The 26,687-nt window shown below is 37.5% G+C and overlaps 1 protein-coding gene across 1 annotated transcript in view; it reads right to left on the bottom strand.

Moving 5' to 3' along the window:
• LOC150088380 (phospholipid-transporting ATPase ABCA3-like) overlaps nucleotides 1-26,687 on the bottom strand; it is a 433,767-nt gene that overhangs the window by 267,547 nt on the left and 139,533 nt on the right. Inside the window, exon 10 of the mRNA XM_090370142.1 lies at nucleotides 10,646-10,769. Coding sequence (XP_090226268.1) covers nucleotides 10,646-10,769 — 124 coding nt within the window. The remainder of the gene's footprint in view (nucleotides 1-10,645; nucleotides 10,770-26,687) is intronic.

Here is a 26,687-nt window from a genome sequence, read left to right as displayed (position 1 = left end):
TGCAAGAATATTTGCTGATGCTATCAAAGTAGTGTTAGGTGGATGGATCGGAAAACTGCTAGCTTGGGGGGATACATGGACGGACAGATTAACAGTAGCTGCTGGCAGGGGTGAAAGTGATTTGTGCACTGCTTATACTGGAATGAGCAGCAGCCTGGAAAGCAAGTTGCTGGGGAATTCAGGGACTGCTGGCAGTGATTGCAGAACAAGTAAATATATGCGCTGTGTTAGGGTAGCTAAGAATAAGAACAGGTGCATGTATACTTGCATGTACACTAGTAGGAGTTTAGAAAATAAATGTATGCTAGGAGTTTAGAAAATAAATTTGATGAATTTGAGGTGTTAGTCAAAACATCAAAGGCAGATAATGTTGGGATATCAGAAACGTGGTGTCACAGTTATAAGGAATGCAGAATTGGAATTTGAGGAGTATAGTGTGTACAGGAAGGATAGACAGAATAGGAGGGAAAAAGGGATTATGTTTTTAGTTAGAAACACATAATCGACAGAAGTGCATCCAGTTGAAATGAATGGACAGTGCAATGTTGAATCAGTTTGGTGTGATATAAGCACTGGGAAAGCAAAATCAAGAGTCGAAGTGGTCTAATGATTCTGATGAGTATAATGAACAAGTGTACAGAGAATTAGTGTTGGCTAGTAAATCAGATTGTCTTATAATGGAGGATTTTAATTTCCCAGATATTGACTGGGCCTTCTGAGTTGGTCACTCGCACACTAGCAAGGCTTTTTTGGATTTATTGGATGACTTGTTTCTACAGCAGCATGTTCGAGAGGCAACCAGATAGAGTAATACCTGGATCTGATTATCAGTAGTGATTCTTCATGCATTAAGAATCAGAAGATAAAGGAACCACTAGGTGGCAGTGATCACAGTGTGCTGATGTGGGATTTACTCAAAGATATAACTACCGTCAGAGGTAAATAGAAGCGTTTTTAGCTTTCATAAAGGTGACTACAGAGGTCTCAGAGTTTTTTAGGTTCTATACAGTGGGATCAACTGATGATGTTATCAACAGCAAATTCTAAATGGGAAACATTCAAGAAAGTAATTTTGGAAGCTACTAGGCATTTTGTCCCTACGAAAAAATACTGTTATTATTTGTTATTTTTTGGTTTTTAGGAGCATTAGCAACTAAGGCCGTATTGCTCCGGGGATATGTGGTGGTCATTCCTTGACTTTTTCTGCATCCTCCGTATTTGGTGGCTCATGGGCTTGAACCCCAGTCTAATCAAGAAGCATGTGCTACACACTGCTGCTCCTGCCCACCTGGCTACGGAAGCGCCACAAAAATACTGTTCAAGGTTTAGGCCTAAATGGAGGTCAGATGAACTAATGAGACTCGTGGCAGAGAGGAAAAATGCATGGGATGCATATAAATTATCAGGTGACACAGAAGCATATGATAGATATAAGCTGGTGTGTATTCAAGTACCAAAAGAGGTTAGGCAAACAAAGGCAGATTACAAGAAATCTTTGGCAAAGGATGCAAAGAAAAACAGCAAAGAGTTTTTTTATTTATGTAAACTCAAGCCGTAAGCAGGATGAATCAGATCTGTCCAATTTATAACAATTTTTTGAGTGTTGAGGGCCTGAATGACTATTTTGCATTTGCATACACAAATGAGAAGATAGTTAGGAAGGGTAATGCCAGAAGTTTATCAAACTCTGGCAGGGAGCTAAATGATTTTGTAACAACTGAGAGCACAGTGGAGGAGAAATTGTTGAAGTTACACATAAGAAAGGCACCTGGGGGTAGTAGGATCTATCCAATTATATTAAAGGAGGCAGCGAAGCACATAAGCATACCCTTAGCCATTATAATGAGAACTTCCTTGGACTCAGTGGAGGTCCCCATTTTCTGGATATGTGCAAATGTGACCCCAATTCACAAAGGGAGTCAAAGGGTGGCACAAGTAATTAGAGACCTGTTAGTTTAACTTTTTTTCTGGGGAAATTAATGGAAGCACTGGTTAAAGAAACACTGCAGAATCATCTAGACAAGACTGCAATTATAGTTCAGACACAGCATGGTTTTGTCGAGGTGAAGGCTTGTCTGACCAATTTGACTGGATACTACAATGAAGTCACAATGGAACTAGATACAAAAAATAATTTTGATATCATATATTTGTAATTCAGGAAAGATTTTGATACTGTTGCCGTTGGAAAAAAATACTGTATAAGTTGGAGCAGTATGGCATTAAGGGCAAGTTGATGCTATGGATAAAGGGATGGTTGAGTGGGAGAAGACAGAGTGGTAATCAGTGGACTAATGTTATTAGCGAGGTCCTTCTTGGGCTCATTGCTGTTTTCTGTATTTGTCCATGATATTGATGAAGGTATATCAGGCTTAATTCTTGAGTTTGCAGGCAATACAAAGGTTGGCAGGGTTGTTAATGACACTAATGGTAGCACTATTGCAACAGGATCTAGAAAAGTTGAGCAGATGGGCTGAGAGGTGGCAACTGAAGTTAAACATTGACAAATGTAAAGTACTGCATATAGGTAGGAGTAACCCCGGCATAACGTATGAACTGCATGGTACTACACTGACATTTGTATATAATGAAAAGGATTTGGGGGTAATTGTGCAGTCAGACATGAAATTTTCGGAGCAGTGCAGTCAGAGAGTAGCTCATGATGTTTTGTTAATGACATACAGGAATTTTTCTAGCAGGGATAAGGATGTGATTATCCCCTTGTATAAGGCAATGGTCATGAGTACTGTATATAGGCCTGGAGGCCTCATTTTAGGAAGGGAGTGATGTAGAGCTGCTTGAATGAGTACAGGGAAGGGCAACAAGATTTGTGAATGGAACAAAGGGGTGCTCTTACAAAGAAAGATTTTAAGTTTTGCAAATTACAGTGTCTGGAGACTAGGCACCTGTGAGGTGATCTCATTGAGGTGTATAATGCCTTGAATGGTTTGAGCAAGCTCAATGCTGATGGGATTCTTCCTCTTGCCCAGCTCAGTCTCCTGAGGGAGGCCATAAATTCAAATGAGGAAAGATAGTTGTAGAAAAATTTGCAGAAGTTTGCTTTTAGCCAGCATATGGTTGACTGCTGGAACAAACTTCCATCTGTCGTAGAAGTTGATATCTTAAATAAATTCAAGGCAGAACTAGACAAATATTTGGAGTTAATGGATGGGTAAAAGGGGAAGGTGTTTTTTTTTTTTTTTTGGCTGATGCTATATATGCCTCTACTAATACTAATGATAATATTGCCTAATTAACTACACTTATCTCTTCATCTCTTAAAAGATATTAATACTTATTATTTAAGTATTAATATCTCTTTATACTTAAATAAGAAGTATTAGTACAGCTTCTATTGCCAAGTGGCAGTGTCAGGTATATGATTGATTACAGTACATGCTATGAATGACTGTGCTTTAAGCCCACATGACTGCTAAATACCACACTATACTTGTATTTTCTCTCTCTCACTCTATCTTATGAACTCTAACCAAGCAGTCATCCTGGAGTATAAACAGAAAATTTAAATACAGTATTGACAAAATAATGGAAGGAAGCATGATTAAATAACATCAGCCAAAATATAAAATAAATGAAAAAAAAGTTGCCAACTTCAATTTTCAACCACTTCCAATAATTTATATAATCTGCCTTTAAATTTATTAAAACTACTCACTTCCAAAACACCAGATGAAAGTTAATTCCAAAAATCAATTACTCTCTGGGCTGAAAGAAAAATTTTCACACATCTGTTCTGCAACCATTCTATCGAATTTAAATTTATATTCTTTTATGTGTATCATCTTAGGAAGTGTACCAAATATCATAAGTATTTTGTTTACTGAACTCATTCAAGGCTTTAAACACAGTTTCCAGATGCAATTTACAGCACTCAAGTCTTTCTTTATAAGACAAATATTGTCCCTGACTAATCTTGTTGCTCTTCTCTGGACATGCTCCAAAGGATCCACATTCTTCTTAAAATAAGGCATGTAGTATTCAAAATGCAGCTTTGCCAAAGCCTTACATAATGAAATAATCATTGCTTTATCCCTGATAGAAAAATCTCTGTATATCATTATCAGAATACCATAAGCTACTCTGGCAGCCTGTCTGCACTATACAGAGAACTTCATGTCAGACTGTACGACCATCCCTAGGTCTTTTTCATTCTCCACTCTCTTAGGTAGTATGTTATTCTGTGATTACTGCTACCCAAATGGCATTCATCAATGCAAGATAGTGTATTAAACCTTGTTTACCATTTTTCGGCCCATATGCTGCTTAATTTATCCAAGTCTTATTGGAGTAGCATATCCTGGCTACTGTTATTAACCGCCCTGCTCACCTTTGTATTATCTCAAAAAACTTAGAAATTAAAATTTATATGCCTACATCAATATCATTAATAAACACCAAAAGCAGCAAGAAGCCTAATATAGTGAACCCTGAAGGACTCCAATAATAGCATTAATCCATGAAGAGCATATCCATTAATAATCACACTCCATATCCTGCTACTCAATAACCTGCTCATAATGTAACACTGCTCCAATTTTCACAATAGTCATTAATATGAAACAGTATCAAAAGCTTTATTGAAAGGTGTGTGATGGCTAGGTATATGATATAAAAATTCTTTTTTACACTCAGTTCCTTTGTGACTATTCAGAGTGGCTAATCAGACTTTTCAGAAAAAGATTTCCCCTTAACAAATCCATGCTGTAATTTCCATATACAGGCATACCTCGAATAACGAATAGGATGCATTCCACGAAATTACTTTGTTAAGCGAAACTTCGTTTTCAGAGGTAAAAATACTATGGCCAGAATAGGGATATGTTCCAACTTAAAGAAAATGAAAAGCTTTTTTTTTAATTATTAAATAAACAGTCAACTTACATACAAAGTGAAATCTCATTTTAAAATATGAGTCTAAAGTTGATTGCTTATGCTTTTTTTTCTCTTTCATTTAACAATTGCCTATACGGAGTTATTGCATTTAACACTGATCGCTTAACAATAAAACTTCTTCCTAAATCAGGATAATTTTCACTAAAAAAATTTAAAACGTTTTCAATGTCATTTAAGCACCTTTTTAAATCTTTGGTTGTTAACACTTTTTCGGGAGGAACTTCTTTAACTTCGTCTTCATTATCTTTGTCTTCGTTGCTAACAAGGTTTTCTAAATCTTCCACTGAAAAACCATAATCTTCTGCATTCAATAAATTTCTAACATCCTCTTCATCAACCTATTGATTGAGCCATCTAGATAACTTCATTTCTAATTTCTTGGATGTTATTTTCTTCTTCTAGTACAACTTCTGGCCATATTTTGCGCCAAACTCCATTTAAGCATTTCTTAGTGACTTCTTTCCAAGAACTATCAATGTTTTCAATTGCGTTTTTAATGGTGTAGTTTTTCCAAAAAGTTTTAACTGTCATTTCCTCTTTATCCTCTAGTTCAGTTAAATTGCTTAATGTTCTACGCAGATAATAAGCTTTAAATGATGCTATTACTCCCTGATCCAATGGCTGAATCAGGGAAGTTGTGTTTGCTGGAAGAAACACAACTTTGACAGGAATGCATGTGTCCAACGTGTTAAGATCAGTAGGATGTCCTGGAGCATTGTCTAAAAACAAAAGAGCTTTTTCTTCAAAGTTGTTTTTTTGACAATACCGTTTTACTTCAGGACAAAAGTGGTTAACAAACCAATCAGTAAATAACTCTTGGTAACCCAAGCTTTTCTATTTGTTTTCCATATTAGAGGTAAATTCATTTTTATGTTACCTTTTAACGCCCTCGGATTTTCTGAATGGTAAACTAATAACAATTTTAATTTATAATCACCAGAGCCATTTGATCCAAAGAGTAACGTTAAATGGTCTTTGGCTGCTTTGAACCCAGCAGCTGATTTTTCTTCAATAGAAATGAAGCTTTTTTGTTGGTAGCCGTTTCCAGAACAAACCGCTTTCGTCAACACTGAACACCAAATTTGGTGGAAAATTTTCACTTTCAATTATTTCCTTAAGTTTTTCTGGAAACTTATTTGCAGCTTCTCCTGTTAATTTTACACTACGAATCCTGGCCCATTTTTTAAAGTTCTCGAACCAACCACGAGAAGCCCCAAAGGTTTCCGTAATTTCTTCAGTTTGTTTAGATTTCAGGTGATTAAACTGGAATATTTTTTTTATGTTAAATGGGGCTTGAAATTGCGGACTTCGTTATATCGAAGCTTCGTTATCAGAGGTAACGTTAACCGAGGTATGCCTGTAATTGCATTTCTGTCAGGATCCTGTATTACTACTTTAATCACCAACTACTTGCCAACCACTCTCATAAATTAAGCTTAGGGTTTGTAATTACTCATTTCACCCTTTGACATCTCTCCCTCTCTCCTTTGTGAACAGGATGACATTTTCACATTTCTACTCAGTAGGAACATTCCCTAAGTCCAAGGATGATTTCATAATTACAGCTAACACTTACTAGCTTCACTTACCTCTCTTGCTTTTTAGCATTATCAGAGGCATATGATGCAAGAAAGCAAGCTTATATAGCATCAACCAAAAAAAAAAAAAAATCCCATTTTACCCATCCTTCGGTCCAAATGTTTGTCTACGTCTGCCTTGAATTTATTTAAGCTGGTGACTTCTACAACAACAGATGGAAGTTTTTTCCAACAATCAACCACCTGCAGGCTAAAGGCAAATTTCCGCACATCTATTCCACAACTGTCTTTCCTCATTTGAATTTATGTTCCCTCAGGTGATTAATCTGGGCAAGAGGAAGAATCCCATCAGCAGTGGGCTCGCTCAAACGATTCAAGGCATTATACACCTCAATCAGATCATCTCACAGGTGCCTAGTCTTCAGACACTGTAAATTGCAAAACTTAAGCCGTTCTTCATAAGAGCAACCCTTTGTTGCATTCACAAATCTTGTTGCCCTTCTCTGTACTCATTCCAGCAGCTCTACATCCTTCCTAAAATGAGGTCTCCAGAATACAGTACTTAAGATGTGGCCTGACTATTGCCTTATACAAGGTGACAATCACATCCTTATCCCTGCTAGAAAAATTCCTGTATATCACTGACAAGATACCATGAGCTACCCTTGCAAACATCTGCACTGCTCAGAAAACTTCATATCTGACTGCACAATTACTCCCAGGTTCTTTTCATTCTCAACCATCCCTTTATCCATTGCAGCAATTTGCCCTTAATGCCGTACTGCTCCAATTTGTACAGTAGTCTTCCATGTGAAACAGTATCAAAAGGTTTCCTAAGATTCAAGTCTATGATATCAAAATTATTTTTTGCATCCAGTTCCTTTGTGATGACATCATAGTATCCAAATCATATTGGTCAGGCAGGACTTCCCTTTAACAAACCATGCTGTATCCGAATTATAACTTAAATCTTGTCTAGATGATCCTGCAGTGCTTCTTTAACTAGTTCTTCTATTTATTTCCCCTGAACAGAAGGTAAACTAACAGGTCTGTAATTACTTATGTCACCCTTTGATCCTCCTTTGTGAATTGGGGTCACACTTGCACATCTCGAGTTCATGAGGACCCTCCCTGAGTCCAAGGAAGCTCTCATAATTATGGCTAAGGGTTTGCTTACTTCCTTTGCTGACTTCTTTAATATAACTGGATAGATCCCATTGACCCCAGGTGCCTTTCTTATATTCACCTTCAATAATTTCTGCTCTACTTTGCTCTCAGTTATTACAAAATCACTTAGCTCACTGCCAGATTTTAATACACCTCTGACATTCCCCTCCCTGAATAACTCCTCATGTGTAAATTTAGAATCAAAATACTCATTCAGTTTGTTAGCTACCTAAGATAAATAATAACAATGTATATCATGTTATAAAATTATATAACCGGATAGATTCCATCAGTTCCAGGTGTCTTGTTTATTTTTAGGATAAACAATTTCTTCTCCATCTTCATTTCAGTTATCATAAAATCATTTAACAGTCAATTAAAATTAGCTATACTTTTGTTATCTCTGTCCCTACAAATTTCTTGATATGTGAATGTTGAAGTGCAATATTTATTTAACTTGTCAGTAATCTGAACAAGATCATCAGTATGAAGGAGTTTAATTATGCATGGGTAATAATGCGCACACATCATTTCTACTAACAATGTAGTTTTAATGCATTGTTTTAATTATATCTCATATTGTATATCATTATATCTCACCTTCATGAGCCACAGTATTAATGTGCAACCTTGAATAAGTAATGCTTCACCTATGGAGAAGACTATTTTTACTTATTCTTGGTGGATATCACCACCCAGACGACAACGTTTCAAGGGTTTCTGGACCTCCTCTTCGGTGAGTGGGTGGGTCAGTAACCTGAACAAGATTATTAGAACATGCAATAGTGACAACCCAGTTATGAAGTATAACTCCATAATATGAAAGATGCCTGATGGTGTGTGTGGTTTAATCTAAAATATATTTCTTGACTAAATGCCTATGCGTATGAAGGAGTTTAATTATGCTTGGGTAATGGACACATCATTTCTACTACCAAGGTAGTTTTAATACATCATTTTAATAATATCTCATATTGTGAATACCTTCATAACGGGTTGCCATGGTTGCACAACCTCGAATAAATAACGCTTCACCTATGGAGAAGACTATTATTATCCGTTCTCATTGGAGACCACCACCACCACCCAGACAGCACTGTTTCATGGCTTTTTGGCGCCTCTTTTGTGGGTGGGTAGGTACCGTTGTTGCAATCGGTACTGTCTGGGTGGTGGTATCTGCTGAGAATAAGTAATACTAGTCTTCTCTACAGGCAAAGCATTACTTATCCAGCGTAGTGCAATACCGTGGAAACTCGTTGTGAAGGTATTGACAATATGAGATATAATTAAAACAATGCATTAAAACTACCTTAGTAATAGAAATGATGTGTGTGTGTGTGTGCATTACCCATGCATAATTAAACTCCTTCATACTCTTAGGCTTTATCCGAGAAATATATTTTAGATTAAACCATGCACACCATGAGGCATCTCTCGTATTGTGGAGTTATACTTCATAACTGGGTTATACTTCATAACTGAGTTATACTTCATAACTATTGCAACAGGAGGGTACCTACTGCCACTGAAGAGGGGCCACCCACCCACCAGAGAGGGGGCCAAAAAACATCGAAATGGTGCGGTCTGGGTGGATGGTATCCACCGAGAATAAGTAACAATAGTCTTTTCCATAGGTGAAGCGTTGCTCACTCAAGGTAGTGCAATACCATGACAACTTATTGTGAAGGTACTCACAATATGAGATATAATTAAAATGATGCATTAAAACTACCTTGGTAGTAGAAATAATATGTGTGCATTACCCATGCATAATTAAACTCCTTCATACTTTTAGGCATTCAGCCAAGAAATATATTTAAGATTATTAGTTATGTCATTCATATCCAGCAGACAAATGTGGTTTATTCCATTCCTTATAGTTGTGACCTTATCAAAGAAATCTCTGTTGCTTTTCTTTGCATCCTTAACAACTTCTGGGTAATCTGCCTTAGAATGCCCGAATCCCTTACTAATATGATTACAGGCTAGTTTATACTTACTATAGGCTCTCCTGGTAATAGTATTCCCTGGTAATTTATAATAATCTCATTCATTTTTCTTCTCTGCCACTAGTCGCAGTAGTTCATCTGACTTTTTTTAGATCTGAAGAGTGTGCTTCTGTAGCCAAGTGGGAAGGAGCAGCAGCGTGTAGCACACGCTTCTTGATTAGACCGGGGTTCAAGCCCATCACCACCAAATACGGAGGATACGGAAAGGTTAGGGAATGACCACCGCATATTCCCAGAGCAATATGGCCTTAGTTGCTAATGCTCCTAAAGACCAAACAACAACAACATTAGATCTAAATCTTGAACATCTTTCAGTTGGTAATATAGTGTTACTTATTTGGTAATTTAGATAAGAGTGTTGATAATCTGCCTTTCTGTTTTCTGAAATCCCTACAATGGATGATGGATTATTCCAGAAACCCCAATAAACAAATTTCTTACAGAAAATTTATTGTCATGATAAAGGCTTATCACATTATCATAAGTTCATTTACTGGAGCCAAAATTTAAAAGTACTGTTGAAAACCATAACGGATATAAGCTGTAATTTCCTAGCTGTAATTTCATTTTCTTTTTAAGAAAATTAAAAAGAGACCATGAGGCTATGTCGGATGTATAATAATGTTTGTGTATGCACAACTTTACGAGGTTCGAATCCCGCCTCGGGCTTGGATCAAAGTACTGCAAAAACCTTGGGAGGTGCATTATGGTCACAGAAGCCAATGCGTCAACAACTACCAAAAAAAAAAAAAAAAAAAAAAAAAAAACAACTTTACGACAATTTTATACTTGTGAAATACATAAAAATTTTTCCGTCAAATCAAATGTCCCCTAAATTCCTCTCTGCTCAACGTGAGGATGATGATGCTGATATATAAAAAAAAAAAAAACTGAATTAGTCTAGTTGTTTATTTTACCTGGGACATGCAATATACAAACATTATTATAGCTAACTTTCATTAACAACTACTATCCTTAAAACTACATTGGCACAACACATTAATAATACTAAAATACCTGTGATAATATTTAATGTAACAGATTTTCCGGCTCCATTGTGACCAAGTAAGACAGTAATCTGACCACGAAGGAGTTTCAGGGATACATTGTTCACAGCAACCTTGTTTCCTGGATGAAAAACCTAAACATAGCATTTGTTGTGTAGTATTAAAATGCTGAAGTTCTAAAAGTATTAATTTTGCATATTCTACAAATTTGATACTTCTCAAGTTTATCTACAAATTTATCAAGTTTATTAGTATTAATAATGGCCACATGGTGCAGGGAAGACTATGGCTTATTGTGCACCAGCCAAAAATAAATAAATAATAAATAAATAAATAAAATAAATAAGAATAAGAATAAAAACAAATTAATAATAATAAGAAGAAAATTAAAAAAATAAGAAGAAAATTAAAAAATAATAATAATAATAACTAGGGGACTTTGCCCACCACTGTGCATGCTTTTCTAAGTAAAATGTAGAAGTATACAGAGTAAGTCAAATCTTTTCTACATAAAAGACACACCTGTTGAAACACACTGATTGATATCTAATCAGGAAATGACCTATGTAATTATTTACCTGTGCATTTATAGAGCACGGCATTCTCAAAGTTGAATAAATATCATGGTAAAAACTCCAGAACGGTGTACACCCTCCAAAATGGCAGCAAGCAAAACAGTGATTGACAAGTTGTGCCTCCCATATTTCAACAAACGGACAGGAACAAAGCAGTGATTGGCAGATGCCACTGCTATCCCCGCCCATGCTAGGTTGATATGTCCAGAGTGTTTTTCCCCACATTTGCCACTGTTTTTAAATTGGAAACTCGTTTTCCAATTTTAAAACAGCGGGATGGAGGGATAAACACCCTAACTAAGCTAAGTCCCCTCCTCGATGACACAAAACAATCAGAAAAAGGAGGTGCCTTCACCTGTCAATTATCGCCGTCTTCCTTGCTTTCATCGAAGTACCTGCCGGTGTATACTATCCTGGAGTTCAGCCAATATCATCACTACGTAATTATTTACCTGCATTTACATAGGTCACTTAGGAAAAGGCCTTTTGTTTTGGGTTCCATAATACACGAGGAATATTGTTGCATCCGAAAGAGCAGGACTAAAATATTTAACTGAAATATTTACAAAACTATACAAATAATTAAAATATTTAGAAAATGCTAAACCACAGTATATACAAATATACAATTTTCATTAATATACAAAAAACGTTACAATGCAATGTCAAATGTTAGAGAGAGAATCACGTGCACGAGGTTGGTGAACATTATGGAGGCAGTCGTCAATAATTAATTGCATTTGTAGTAACATAATTGCCTCACCCTCTTCTCCCATTGGCTCAAATAAATATTGCACGAGGAAAACTTTTTTAATGTATAGACAGATAATAAGAGAAAAGAAAATGGGCAACATATTCATTCCCCTCCTCCCTTATCCAGCTGACCTTTGAATTTCCCCAAACTGTCAGCCTTTACCACCCACGTAAGTAACTTATTCAAGTAATTTATAACTCGCTGGCTAAAATAAAACTTCCTGCAACCCAGTCTAAACGTCTCCCCACTTAACTTGAAATTATGGCCCCTAGTTCTAGAATTAATTATAACTGTGAAAATTTAATCCTCATTCATTTTACTTATGCCTCTCAGAGCCTTAAACACCTCAATCAAGTCTCCTCTAAGGTGCCTAGTTTCCAAGCTCTGCAAACCACATATTTGAAGTCTTTGATCATATGGATGCCCTTTTGCCAATCTCACCAGGCGAATTACCTGTCTTTGGACCCTTTCAAAAAGCACAACGTCTTTCTTTAGGTGCAGTCTCCATACTTAAACAAAGTATTCCAAGTGTGGTCTAACAATAGCCTTATATAATGGGATTATGATATCCTTATCTCTGCTAGCAATTGTTCGATAAATCATTGATAGGACACCATAGGCCTTCCTTGCAACCAGAGAACTTCATGTTTGACCCTTCCCTTTCCTCCACTACCAGCTTTAGCTCAACTCCACCAAGTGTATAAGTTATTTTTGGGTTACTGTTCCCCAGTTGCAATACCTTACACTTTGCTTGATTAAAGCAGAGCTGTCATTTTTCTGACCATCCCTGAAGTCTATCTAGGTCACTCTGAAGAAGCTCTGCTGGGTGGTGATCATTAACTACTCTACCGATCTTTATATCATCTGCAAATTTAGACATCACACCCTTCATCGATGTCATTTATGAAAATCAAAAACAACAGTGGCCTAATACTGATCTTTGGGGAACTTCACTTCTTACATTAACCCCAATCTGAGGAATAACCATTTTTTAAACCCTCTACCTCCTGCCCTGAAGCCATCCAGCTATCCTTCTAAGCATTTTCCCTGTGATTCCTATTGGAATGTTTCCATTCCTTATTGTGAATCCCTGCTGTTGACTCGCTAGTTGTTATCACCTTCACGATTCATCCCCTTCCTTTTAGAATTTATATAAGTAAAGAAATCCTTGCTGTTTTTCTTAGCATCTTTTGCCAAAGATTTCTCGCAATCTGCCTAATCTCCTTTGTGACTTGATTACAGACTAGCTTATATCTGCCATTGGCTTCTGTGTTGCCTGATAATTTATATGCATCTCATGCATTTTTCTTCTCTGCCACGAGTCTCATTAGTTCATTTGACAACCATTTAGGTTTAAACCTTACACAATATTTCTTAATAGGTATGAAAAGTCTAGTAGCTGCCACAATTAATACTTTGAATGCTTCCCACTTAGAATTTGCTGTTGGTAACATCATCTGTTGGACTCATTGTACAGAATTTAAAAACTGTCTGAGACTGCTGTAGTCACCTTTACGGAAGCAAAAACTCTTCCTTTACCCCTAATGGTAATTATAGCTTTAAGTAAATCCCACATCAGTACACTGTGATCACTGCCACCTAGTGATTCCTTTATCTGTAAATTCTTAATTCACGAATGATCACTACTGATTACCAGATCAAGCGTATGATCCTCTCTAGTTGCCTCTCAAACATGCTGCTGCAGAAAATTTTCGAGAAGAAAACAATCATCCTAAAATAAATATCCTAACATATCAGTTGAAAGAAGGCCTGTTCCACATAATGAAGATCTACTGATATCAAATCCTTCAAAATCATAGGATAAAGAAAGCAGTATTGAACATAGCAAGGATTGTGTTGCAGACTTTGCAATGCAACCCTTGCTAGGTTCAACATTGCGGCGCCTCCGTAGCCAGGTGGGAAGGAGCAGCAGTGCGTAGCACACGCTTCTTGATTAGACTGGGGTTCGAGCCCGTCACCACCAAATACGGAGGATGCGGAAAGGTCACAGAATGACCACCGCATATCCCGGAGCAATATGGCCTTAGTTGCTAATGCTCCTAAAAACCAAAAAACAACAAACAACAACGTTCAACATTGCTTGGATTGCTGAACCATCCAATTCAACAGATTTGGACTACCAACCAGAAAATTATAATGCAATGCACTTAATTAAGCAAGAAGAGTTGAATGACTTGATTCACAATTTAAACTTATCTAAAGTGCATGCACAACTCCTTGGTTCTAGGTTACAACCGAGGAAGTTACTTGAAGCAGGAGCTAAAAAGACAATATATATTAAAAATTTATGTTAAAAAGTGTTTTCAAAATGTTTTGTTATGGAAGATGTTATGTTTCTATAAAAATATTTATCTTCTGAATGAACTAAACACTGACAACAATAGTAATGAGTGACTTATGTTTATTGATAACTCAAAATTAAGTTCAAAAGCAGTTTTGCTGCAAAATAAATATACAGTTGATTCTGGTTATTTGGGACACATCGGGACTAGTGCATTTTTCCCAATTAAGCAGCTGCTCCACTTATGTGAAGTTTCATGTAAATAGTTAAAAATACAGCTTTATGACTGATTTTCTGTATAATCAAATCATGTTACGTTGGACTCACCATAGTAAAGTACCGTTCACTATATAGCGATATGTAGAAAGCGCCTGTCATTAGCATTAGCATTGGCATATGATGCAAGGCAAGAAAGTAAGCTTCTGCAGCATCAGCCGGGAAAAAAAAAAAAAAAACCCACTTCCATTTTACCCCTCTGTTCATTTGAAATACCTGTCCAGCTGAGCCTTAAATTTATTTAAGCTATCAACTTCCACAACAAGGGATAGAAGTCTGTTCCACCAAACAACTACCTGCTGGCTAAAGGCAAATTTCCACACATCTATCCTACATCTGTCTTTCCTCAATCAGAATTTATGCCCTCTCAGGTGATTATTCTGAGCAAGAGGAAGAATCCCATCGGCATTGAGCATGCTCAAACCGTTCAAGGCTTTATACATCTCTATCAGATCACCTCGCCGGTGCCTAGTCCCCAGACACTGTAATTTGCAAAACTTAAGCCTTTCTTTGTAAGAGCAACCCTTTGTTCCATTCACTAATCTTGTTTACCTTCTCTGTACTCATTCCAGCAGCTCTACATTCTTCTTGAAATGAGGCCCCCAGACCTGTATACAGTACTCAAGGTGTGGCCTGACCACTGCCTTATACAAGGGAATAATCACCTCCTTATCCCTGCTAGTAAAATTCCTCTATATAATTAACAAGACATCATGAGCTACACTTGCAGCCCGTCTGCACAGCTCAGAGAACTTCATATCTGCCTGCACAATTACCCCCAGGTCCTTTTCGTTCTCTACCGCTGTCAGTGTAGTACCACAGAGTTGATACATTGCTCTGGTGTTGCTGTTACATTTGTCAATGTTAAACTTCATTTGCCGCCTCTCAGCCCATCTGCTCAACCTTTCCAGATCCTGTTGCAGCAGCATAGTAGTAGTAATAGTAGTGCATGTTATGCAAAAAAGCAAGTGTATAAGCTTATGCAGCATCAGCCAAAAAAAAAAAAAAAAAAAAAATATCACACCATCCCTCCAAATGCCTGTCCAGTTCCTCCTTAAATTTATTCAACCTATCAACTTCCACAACGACAAATGGAAGTTTGTTCCAGCAATTAACCACCCGCTGGCTAAAGGAAAATTTCCGCACATCTATTCTACATCTGTCTTTTCTTAATTTGAATTTATGCCCCCTTAGGTTCGTAATCTCAACAAGTGGAAGGATCCCGTCAGAATTCAGCATGCTCAACCCATTCAAGGCCTTTACACCTCAATCAGATCACCGCGCAGGTGCCTTTTCTCCAGCCACTGCAATTTGCAGAACTTAAGCCTCTCTTGGTAAGAGAATCCCTTCATTCCCCTCACCAATCTTGCTGCCCCTCTCTGTACATGCTCAAGCAAATCTACATCCTTCCTAAAATGAGGCCTCCAGACCTGTATGCAGTACTCAAGGCAATGGCCTGACCATTGCCTTATACAGAGGGACAATCACCTGCTTTTCCGTGCTAGAAAAATTCCTATATATCATTGACAAAACCCCATGACCTGCCCTGGCAACCTGCCTGCATTGCTCAGAAAACTTCATATCTGACTGCACAATTACTCCCAGGTCTTTTTCATTTTCTACCAGCTTAAGTGTAGTACCACACAGTTGGTACCCATATGCAGTACTTTGCATTTGCCAAGGTTAAACTTCAGTTGCCACTTCTTAGCCCATCTGCCCAAGTTATCTAGATTCTGTTGCAGTAACACACTGCCATTATTGTCATTAACAACCCTGCCAACCTTTGTATCATCTACAAACTTCGACACTAAGCCTGATATACCTTCATCAATATCACTGATAAATATACAAAACAAGAGTGGGCCCAACACTGAACCCTCTGGGACTCCACTAATAACATTAGTCCACAAAGAGCTACATCCATTGATTACCACTCACTGTCTTCTCCCACTCAACCACCCTTTTATCCGTAGTAGCAACTTACCCTTAATACCATTTTGCAATTGAAATTTGTACAACTGCAATTGAAATTTGTACAATAGTCTTCAATGTGCGACAATGTCAAAAGCTTTCCTGAAATCTAAATATATGATATCAAAATTATTTTTTGCATCCAGTTCCTTTTTGTAACCACATCATAATAACTAATCAGATTTGTCAGACAAGATTTTCCCTTAACAAACCCATGCTGTGTCTGAATTATTGCTACAGTCTTGTCTAGATGATCCTGCAATGCATCTTTAACCAGTGACTCCATTATTTTATCCGGAAGAGAAGTTAAACTAACTGGTCTGTAATTACTCGTGTCACCCTTCGATACCCCTTTATGAATTGGGGATACATTTGCACATCTCCAGTCCATGGGAACCTCCCCTGAGTCTAAGGATGTTCTCATAATTATGGCTAAGGGTTCTTAGTTGCTTTGCTGCCTACTTTAATATAACTGGATAGATCCCATCCACCCCAGGTGCTTTTCTTATGTTTAACTTCAACAATTTCTCGTCTACTTTGCTCTCAGTTATTACAAAATCATTAAGTACCCTGATACAATTTGATAACCTTCTGCTATTTTCAAACCATAATAATTCCTTATGTGTGAATGTAGAGGCAAAATACACATTCAGTTTGTTTGCTATCTGAGCAGGATCATCAACAGTCGAACTATTGATGTCAAGTGGACCAAACAGATTCATCCTCTTCCTTTTAGGGTTTATATAAGTAAAGAAATCCTTGCTGTTTTTCTTAGCATCTTTTACCAAGGATTTCTCGTAATCTGCCTTCGCCTGCCTAACCTCCTTTGTGACCTGATTACAGACTAGCTTATAACTGCCACAGGCTTCTGAGTTACTTGATAATTTATATGCATCCCATGCATTTTTCTTCTCTGTCACAAGTCTCATTAGTTCATTTGATAACCATTAAACCTTGAACAGTATTTCTTAATAGGTATGAAAATTTTAGTAGCTTCCACAATTAATTCCTTGAATACTTCTCACTTTGAATTTTCTGTTGGTAACATCATCAGTTGATCCCACTGTACAGAATTTAAAAACTGTCTGAGACCATTGTAGTCATCTTAATGGAAGCAAAGAAAAACACTTCCATTTACCTCTGATGGTAATTAAATCTTTAAGTAAATCCCACATCAGTACACTGTGATCACTGCCACCTAGTGGTTCCTTTATCTGCAAATTCTTAATACACGAATGATCACTGCTGATAACCAGATCAAGAGTATTACTCTCTCTGGTTGCCTCTCGAACATGCTGCTGCAGAAAACAATCATCCAATAAATCCACAAAAGTCTTACTAATGTGTGAGTAACCAATCCACAAGTTCCAGTCAATATCTGGGAAGTTAAAATCCCCCATTATAAGACATTCTGATTTACTAGCCCACTCTATTTCTCTGTACAATTGTTCATTGTACTCATTCAAGTCATTAGGCCTATAACACACTCCTACTCTTATTTTTGCTTTCGCAGTGCTTATGTCACACCAAACTGACTCAACAGTGCACTGTTCATCTATATCAACTGGGTGCACTTCTTTTGATTTTATGTTTTTATTAATTAACAGCATAACACTTCCTCCCTTCCTATCCTGTCTATCCTTTCTGTACACATTGTACTCCCCAAATTCCAGTTCTGCATTCCTTATATCTGTGTGGCACCACGTCTCTGCTATCCCAGCAATATCTGCCTTTGATGTCTTGACCAACACCTCAAATTCATCAAATTTATTTACTATACATCTAGCATTGGTATACATGCAAGCATACATGCACCTATTCCTAGTTACCCTAACACATCCCATATACCCACCTATTTCACGATGACTGCCATCCATCCCTGAAACCCCCAACACCCCTCGCTCCAGGTCGCTACTTATTCTGATAGAAGTTGTGCAAGAATCACCTTCACCTCTGCCTTCGGCTACTGTTAAACTATTAGTCCTTGTATCCCCCCAATCTAGCAGTTTTCTGACCCACCTAACACTGCCTCGATAGCATCAGCAAATATTCTTGCACCCTTTCTATTTAAGTGTATCCCATCCCTGTAGAAGCAGTCTCTCCTGTTAACAATAGCATCAGTAGTGTCCTTAACAACCCTGCCAACCTTTGTATTGTCTGCAAACTTGGACATTAAGCTTGATATACCATCATCAATATCATTTATAAATACAGAAAACAATAATGGGCAAAACGTGGACCTCTGGGGAACTCCACTAATAACATTAGACCACGATGAGCAGTGTCCATTGATTGCCACTATCTGTCTTCTCCCCCTCAACCATCCTTTTATCCATTGTAGCAACTTGCCCTTAATACCATACTGCTTCAACTTGTACAGTAGTCTTCCATGTGCAACAGTATCAAAAGCTTTCCTAAAATCCATGTATATGATAAGAAAGTTATTTTTTTCACCCAGTTCCTTTGTGACCATATCATAGTATCCAATCAAGTTGGTTAGGCAAGACTTCCCTTTAACAAACCCATGTTGTGTTTGAACTATAACTGCAGCCTTGTCTAGATGATCCTGTAGTGCTTCTTTAAACAGTGACTCCATTAATTTCCTTGGAACAGAAGTTAAACTAACAGGTCTGTAATCACTCAAGTAAACTTTTGATTCCCCCTTTTTTTTGGGGGAAAACTTTGCACATCTCCAGTCTGTGGAGACCTCCTGAGTCCAAAAATGCCCTCAAAATCATGGTTACGGGTCTGCTTACTTCCTTTGCTGCCTACTTTAATATCACTTGATAGATCACATCTACCCCAGGTGCCTTCCATATGTTTAACTTCAACAATTTCTCATACGCTTTGCTCTCAGTTATTACAAAATCATTTAGCTCCCTGCTAAAGTTTGATAAACTTCTGGCATCCTCCCCTCCTGAATAACTCCTCATGTGTGAATGTAGAAGCAAAATACTCATTCAGTTCAGCTACCTGATCAGAATCATCAACAATTGAACCATCAATATCAAGTGGGCCAATCTGATTCATTCCCTTCCTTCCAGAGTTTAAATAAGTAAAGAACTCTTTGCTGTTTTTCTTTGCATTCTTTGCTAAATATTTTTTGTAATCTGCCTTGCTTGCCTAACCCTCTTTGTCACTTGATTACAGATTATCTTATATCTACCATGGGCATCTTTTTCTCCAGATAATTTATGTGTCCCATGCAATTTTTCTTCTCTGCTACGATTCTGCAGTTCATCTGACATCGAACCTTGAATAGTATTTCTTAGTTGGTATGAAAAGCCTAGTAGCTTCCAAGATTAATTCTTTGAATGCTGGTGCCTCCATAGCCAGGTGGGCAGGAGCAGCAGTGCGTAGCACACGCTTCTTGATTAGACTGGGGTTCGAGCCTGTGACCACCAAATACAGAGGATGCGGAAAGATCAGGGAATGACCACCGCATATCTTTGGAGTAATATGGCCTTAGTTGTTAATGCTCCTAAAAAAAAAAAACCAAAAACCAACCTTGAATGCTTCCCATTTAGAATCTGTTGTTGGTAACATCAGTTTCTCCCACTGTACAGAATTTAAAAATTGTCTGAGATCACTGCAGTCACCTTTAAGAAAGCAAAAACCCTTACCTTTAATCCTGATGGTAGATCTTTGAGTAAATCCCACATCAGTATATTGTGATCAATGCCACCTAGTGGTTCCTTTATCTGCAGATTCTTAATGCATGAATAATCACTGCTGACAATCAGATCAAGAGTAGTATTCCCTCTGGTTGCCTCTAGAACATGCTGCTGTACGAAACAATCATCCAATAAATCCACAAAAGTCTTGCTTGTGTGTGTGTGTGGCCCACAACACATTCCTACTCTCAACTTTGCTTCCCAGTACTTTGCCACACTAAATTGACCCAAAACTGCAGTGTCCACTGATGGCAAATGGATGCACTATCTTAGGCTTTATGTGTTTCTTAACTAACAGCATGACCTCTCCTCACTTTCTATCCTGTCTATCCTTTCTGTACACATTCCTTATCTCTGTGTGACACCATGTCTCTGATATCACAACAATATCTGCCTTTGATGTCTTCCGCAGCACCCCAAATTCGTTAAAATTTATTTACTATACTGCTAGCATTGGTGTGTATGGAAGTATACATGCACTTATTCTTACTCACCCTAACACAACCCATATATTTACTTGTTCCATGATGACTCCCAGCAGTCCTTGAAATCCCCAGCACCTCACTTTCCAGGCTGATGCTGCTGCTCATTCCAATAGAAGCAGTGCAAGCTTAACTTTCACCTCTGCCCGAGGCTACTGTTAATCTATTAGTCAGTGAATCCTCTCAAGCTAGCTGTTTTCTGACCCACCTAACACTGCCTCAATAGCAACGGTAAATATTCTTGCACCCTTTCTATTTAAGTGTATCCCATCCCCATAGAAATAATTTCTCCTGTTAACCAGCACAGACCATGCTGAAAAAAATTCTACTGCATGAGCCTTGTGCAATCTCTCCAGGGCCGAATTAATTGACAAGGCTCTCATCATATACTCCTCCTATCACGTCTGGGCAGAATTGCAGACACTTTTAAATGTACTCATTAAATAAATCCTTGTACTTGCTAAGTAAGACTTGTTAAATTACGACCTATAGTTGTTAAGTTGGCAGATCTCCTACTCTTGATGTCATTAGTGTCACCATGTACAACGATATCACCCTTTGTGCCCTTAAAAGATGATATCTGCTTTACAATGTCATCAACTTTTGTCCCTGGCAGACATACTCTGGTCATATTTCATCTATCCTTTTTGCACAATATATTTCCCATGTCACTGACAATAACTAGCTCCTTTGGGACCAGTACATTCTACCCTGACAGTTGCCGCTGTGCTGCCTGATGCACAAGAGTGCACTCTGGTGTTATGTTTGGCAGCTGAGAGTTTGATGAGCCACCCATTTTAATTCCTTCGAGGGCATCTACCCTATTCTTAAAACTCTCATAAACATCCATCAGAACACCGAGTTGTCACCTAATTTCTTGATACTCTCTGCACCTAGCACACACAAGGATATCCTTCTTGGCTAGATCATGTCCTGTTCCAGAAAGATCCGCAAACATTTCACAAGTTACATATTTTTTTAGTTGTGAACCATTGGAGAATGCATCACCGTCGGTTCTCCCCCAAGCACAGCACTCCCGCTACTTTATGCACGTTGCTTTGCTGCTCTAGTCTAGGGCATGATTTCCATTTAAATATGCTGAAATTAATTAACAATTAAAATTAGTAAGGTTAATAAATTTAATTGATTAACTGACTATACTTGATTGAGTGATTCATTAATTGAATGTTTCGCGAAGAAACATTCAATTCACTTCGCTGTTTTGCGAAGAAAAACAGCAAAGAGTTCTTTACTTATGTAAACTCTAGAAGGAAGGGGATGAATCAGATTGGTCCACTTGAGATCGATGGGTCAACTGTTGATGACCCTGCTCAGGTAGCTAACAAACTAAATAAATATTTTGCATCAACATTCACACATGAGGAGTTATTCAGCGATGGGAATGCCAGAGGTGTATTCAACTCTAGCAGTAAGCTAGAGAATCTTGTAATAACTGAGAGCAAAGTGGAGGAGAAATTGTTGAAGATAAACACAAGAAAGGCACCTGGGGTGGATGGGATCTATCCAGTTATATTAAAGGAGGCAGCAAAGGAAGTAAGCAAACCCTTAGCCATAATTATGAGAGCTTCCTTGGACTCAGGGGAGGTACCCATGGACTGGAGATGTGCAAATGTGACCCCAATTCACAAAGGGGGATCAAAGGCTGACACAAGTAATTACAGACCTGTGAGTTTAACTTCTGTTCCTGGAAAATTAATGGAGGCACTGGTTAAAGAAGCACTGCAGGATCATCTAGACAAGACTTCAGTTATAGCTAGGACACAGCATGATTTTGTTAAGGGTAAGTCTTGCCTGACCAATTTGATTGGATACTATGATGCAGTCACAAAAGAACTGGATGCAGGGAATAACTTTGATATTATATACTTGGATCTTAGAAAGGCTTTTGATACTGTTGCACATGGAAGACTGCTGCACAAATTGGAGCAGTGTGGCATTGGAGGCAAATTGCTGCTATGGATAAAGGGGTGGTTGAGGGGGAGAAGACAGAGAGTGGTAATCAATGGACACTGCTCATCGTGGACTAATGTTATTAGTGGAGTCCCTCAGGGTTCAGTATTGGGTCCTTTATTGTTTTCTGTATTTATAAATGATATTGATGATGGTATATCAGGCATAATGTCCAAGTTTGCAGACTATACGAAGGTTGGCAGGGTTGTCAAGGACACTACTGACACTATGCTGCTGCAACAGGATTTGGAAAGGTTGAGCAGATGGGCTTCGAGGTGGCAAATGAAGTTTAACATTGACAAATGTAAAGTACTACATATGGGAAACAGCAACCCCAGAGCAATGTATCAACTCTGTGGTACTACACTGACAGTGGTAGAGAATGAAAGGGACCTGGGGGTGGTTGTGCAGGCAGATATGAAGTTCTCTGAGCAGTGCAGACAGGCTGCAAGAGTAGCTCATGGTGTATTGTCAATGATATACAGAAATTTTTCTAGCAGGGATAAGGAGGTGATTATTCCCTTGTATAAGGCAATGGTCAGGCCACACCTAGAGTACTGTATACAGGCCTGGAGGCCTCATTTCAAGAAGGATATAGAGCTGCTGGAACGAGTACAGAGAAGGGCAACTAGATTGGTGAATGGGACAAAGGGGTGCTCTTACGAAGAAAGGCTTAAGTTTTGCGAATTACAGTGTCTGGAAACTAGGCACCAGCGAGGTGATCTGATAGAGGTGTACAAAGCCTTGAATGGTTTGAGCATGCTCAATGCTGATGGGATTCTTCCTCTTGCTCAGAATAATCACCTGAGAGGGCATAAATTCAAATTGAGGAAAGACAGATGTAGGATAGATGTGCGGAAATTTGCCTTTAGCCAGCGGGTGGTTGGTAGGTGGAACAGACTTCCATCCCTTGTCGTGGAAGTTGATAGCCTAAATAAGTTTAAGGTTCAGCTGGACAGGTATTTCGAACGAACAGAGGGGTGAAGTGGAAGTGGTTATTTTTATTTATTTATGTTACTTTTTTTTTTGGCTGATACTGCATAAGCTTGCTTTCTTGCATCAAATGCCTCTACTAATGCTAATGCTAAAATGCTAATGCTAACTATATTTGACTGACTATACAATACTATACCACGCTAAAGCAGTGATACATATTCCACTGTATAGTTTTATGACATACCTTAGCTATCAAGTTTGAGATATACAGTATCAAGTTATGCTATACCATAACAATCACATTGTAAATTAGTTATATCCTTGGCTAAATACAAACGATATATGTCCAAAAAGTGATTAAACCTTTAAAATATTTATTTATTACAATTAAAACCTTACTATTCTTCTGCATTACTGGTTACATGCTACGATATTCCCACCAAAACACTAATATGATAGCAGTATGAATAGCGAGTTTAACTTACAAAATCACTAGCTAAATTTAAAAAATAAGCTAGCGAACACTACTAACCTATTTAATCTATTTGTAAAGCACAAATTAATACATTAATTAATCAAAATTACGATAAAATTTCAAAAAATTTCAAAAAAAAGAAAAGAGATGTATTTCAACAGAGATGTGTTAGAGACATTCTGGTATTTTTGGAATCACTGGTTCAATTTCCTTTAGAATCTGCAACTTTTGCTCTGGAGAAAAGAAAAAAAAATTATTTTTATTTATTTTTTTTTTGTGGGCCAGCATTATCAATGGACATTCAATCATACCACATATAATGAGGTCAACATTAGAGTTTTCCATGGCCGCATTTAAATGGCTGTATTAATTATATTAACACAATTAATCATATTAATACAATTGACACTAGGATTGATTTCTACTTTAAAGCTTTTAGTGTGAAGTCCAGGAATGTCTCCAAAAGTGACATACTGGAGGACACTGGAGCTGTACAGAATTAGGTTTCAAAAATTTGGTAGGGAGGAAAAAGGTTAGATGCCAATATTGACAGATTTATGAAGTTCTTTATATTTAACTATTTAAGGTTTCTACTGTATTTAATTGTTCTATGATTTAAGAGCTTTTCCTTGATATTTTCCACTTCAATTAAGTCCCACCAATAGTTTTTGGTGGGACTTAATCAGCACATTGTGGTTCCACCCGTTTGACTGCTACGCTTTCGTAATATACATGCCTTGATGGAACTTTTTCTCATATTCTTTGTTAATGGCACCTCAGTTAGGCACAGCAAATTAAGTTTGAGTTGGAAAACAAATTTTCATTGATATATTCATTCCAATTGCTTTAGAGGCTTGTAGCATGTCATCTATGAGTTAACTATACTCCTGGCTTTAATACTGTTGAAAAAATTAGCAGCAACCTTGAGAGCTTTTCACACTGCTTTTTATGTTATCATTTGAGATGTTACTGAGGTTTCTACCCATAACAGTTCAGATTTCTGAAGGAATAAAAATTTCATATTTTATTTTTGCACCACTAAGTCTTGGGCAATTGTTCCTTAGATAAAGGAATTCTTTGCAATCCCTGTTTTTAATGAAATCCTTATTCTTGATGAAAGTCTTGGATAGTTCAGTTAAAAGAATTCTCTTACCTGATTCCCTTGCTCTCGAAGGAAGCGAGCAATATCACTTTGGTTTTTCACATCTGAAAATTAATTTTTTTGTGCCTCAGAGCACATACTGATCTTCATTATATGCTTTGTCTCTTTCATTGTGGACTACATTTAAAATATTAAGATTTGCCACTTGTTACGATTGAATTAAGTATTAGCATTAGCATTAGTAGACGCATTTTATGCAAGAAAGCAAGCTTATGCAGCATCAGCAAAAAAAAAAAAAAAAAAAAAAAAAACAACACAACTTCCACTTCACCCCTCTGTTCGTTCAAAATACCTGTCCAGCTGAGCCTTAAGTAAGGAAGAATCAACATCAACAGCCTAAATGAATTGGCATGCTTCAAGTCGTTGCAACTTTTATTCATTAATTAAAGTGTGGACTGAATCTGCAGGCCTTCTGTTTGCCCAGAAACAATGAACTAATTCATAAATTTAATTTAAACTGCACTTTTACCTAAGATAACCAGATTTTCAGAGATGAAAACTGGGACAAAACAAATTTTGAAGATTAAAAAAAATTGGAGCAAATCCAGGACCCATCTATAAAAAACAGGGTGAAGTAAATTTTACTGCCCTGACTTTTCTAGGATACTTTGATATCAGTTAGGCTAATATTATATAAAGTGCACAAAAAAGATCTGTAATTTTATTTTTGGTTCAAGTAAAGTTATCAATCAATTAATGTAGGAACACAAAAATCCTAATCCAGTTACAATTATCATTTGGCGTCTCCGTAGCCGGGTGGGCAGGAGCAGTAGTGCGTAGCACACGCTTCTTGATTAGATTGGGGTTCGAGCCCATGACCACCAAATATGGAGGATGCGGAAAGGTCAGGGAATGACCACCGCATATCCCGGAACAATATGGCCTTAGTTGCTAATGCTCCTAAAAACCAAATAACAACAACAACAATTATCATTTTTTATATAAGAAAGAATTAAATCAAAACACACTTACATTAAAATATACCAGATAATCCTATTCATGACTACTAGTCGTGTTCATCACTAGATCCCATTTTGTTTATAAGATGTTATATTTTATAATGAAGTTAAAAATTCCAAACGAGTCAATTTATAATCAGTGATTACTACTTACTTACTTACTTACGAGAGAGAGAGAGAGAGAGAGAGAGAGAGAGAGAGAGAGAGAGAGAGAGAGATTTATACAGCTTCAAGGTTGGGTTCAAATTCTGTCTCAACAGGAGGAACTTTCATCAACCTTTTTCAAATATGGCCCAGTTAGTCAGGCTTGGTAGAAGATTGCATGTTCCGGAAATTTAGAGTTTTACCATCCAACAAACAGAAAACTAACAAAAGAATGCACACTATTGCAGATACAATATATTGACACTTCATTGCCTTTGCTTTGGTACTTAATACATGCCCCCACATTTTGAATAGTGCATTATTTGACCACATTTTTTTAAAGAATGGTACCCTATTCTTCTTCTCGGCAA

The sequence above is a fragment of the Mastigoproctus giganteus genome, chromosome 3, assembly GCF_048544385.1.
Source record: "Mastigoproctus giganteus isolate SK-2022 chromosome 3, ASM4854438v1, whole genome shotgun sequence".
Lineage (NCBI taxonomy): Eukaryota > Metazoa > Arthropoda > Arachnida > Uropygi > Thelyphonidae > Mastigoproctus > Mastigoproctus giganteus.
The sequence above is the reverse complement of the archived record's forward strand: the minus strand, read 5'-3'. Positions and strand labels throughout refer to the sequence as shown.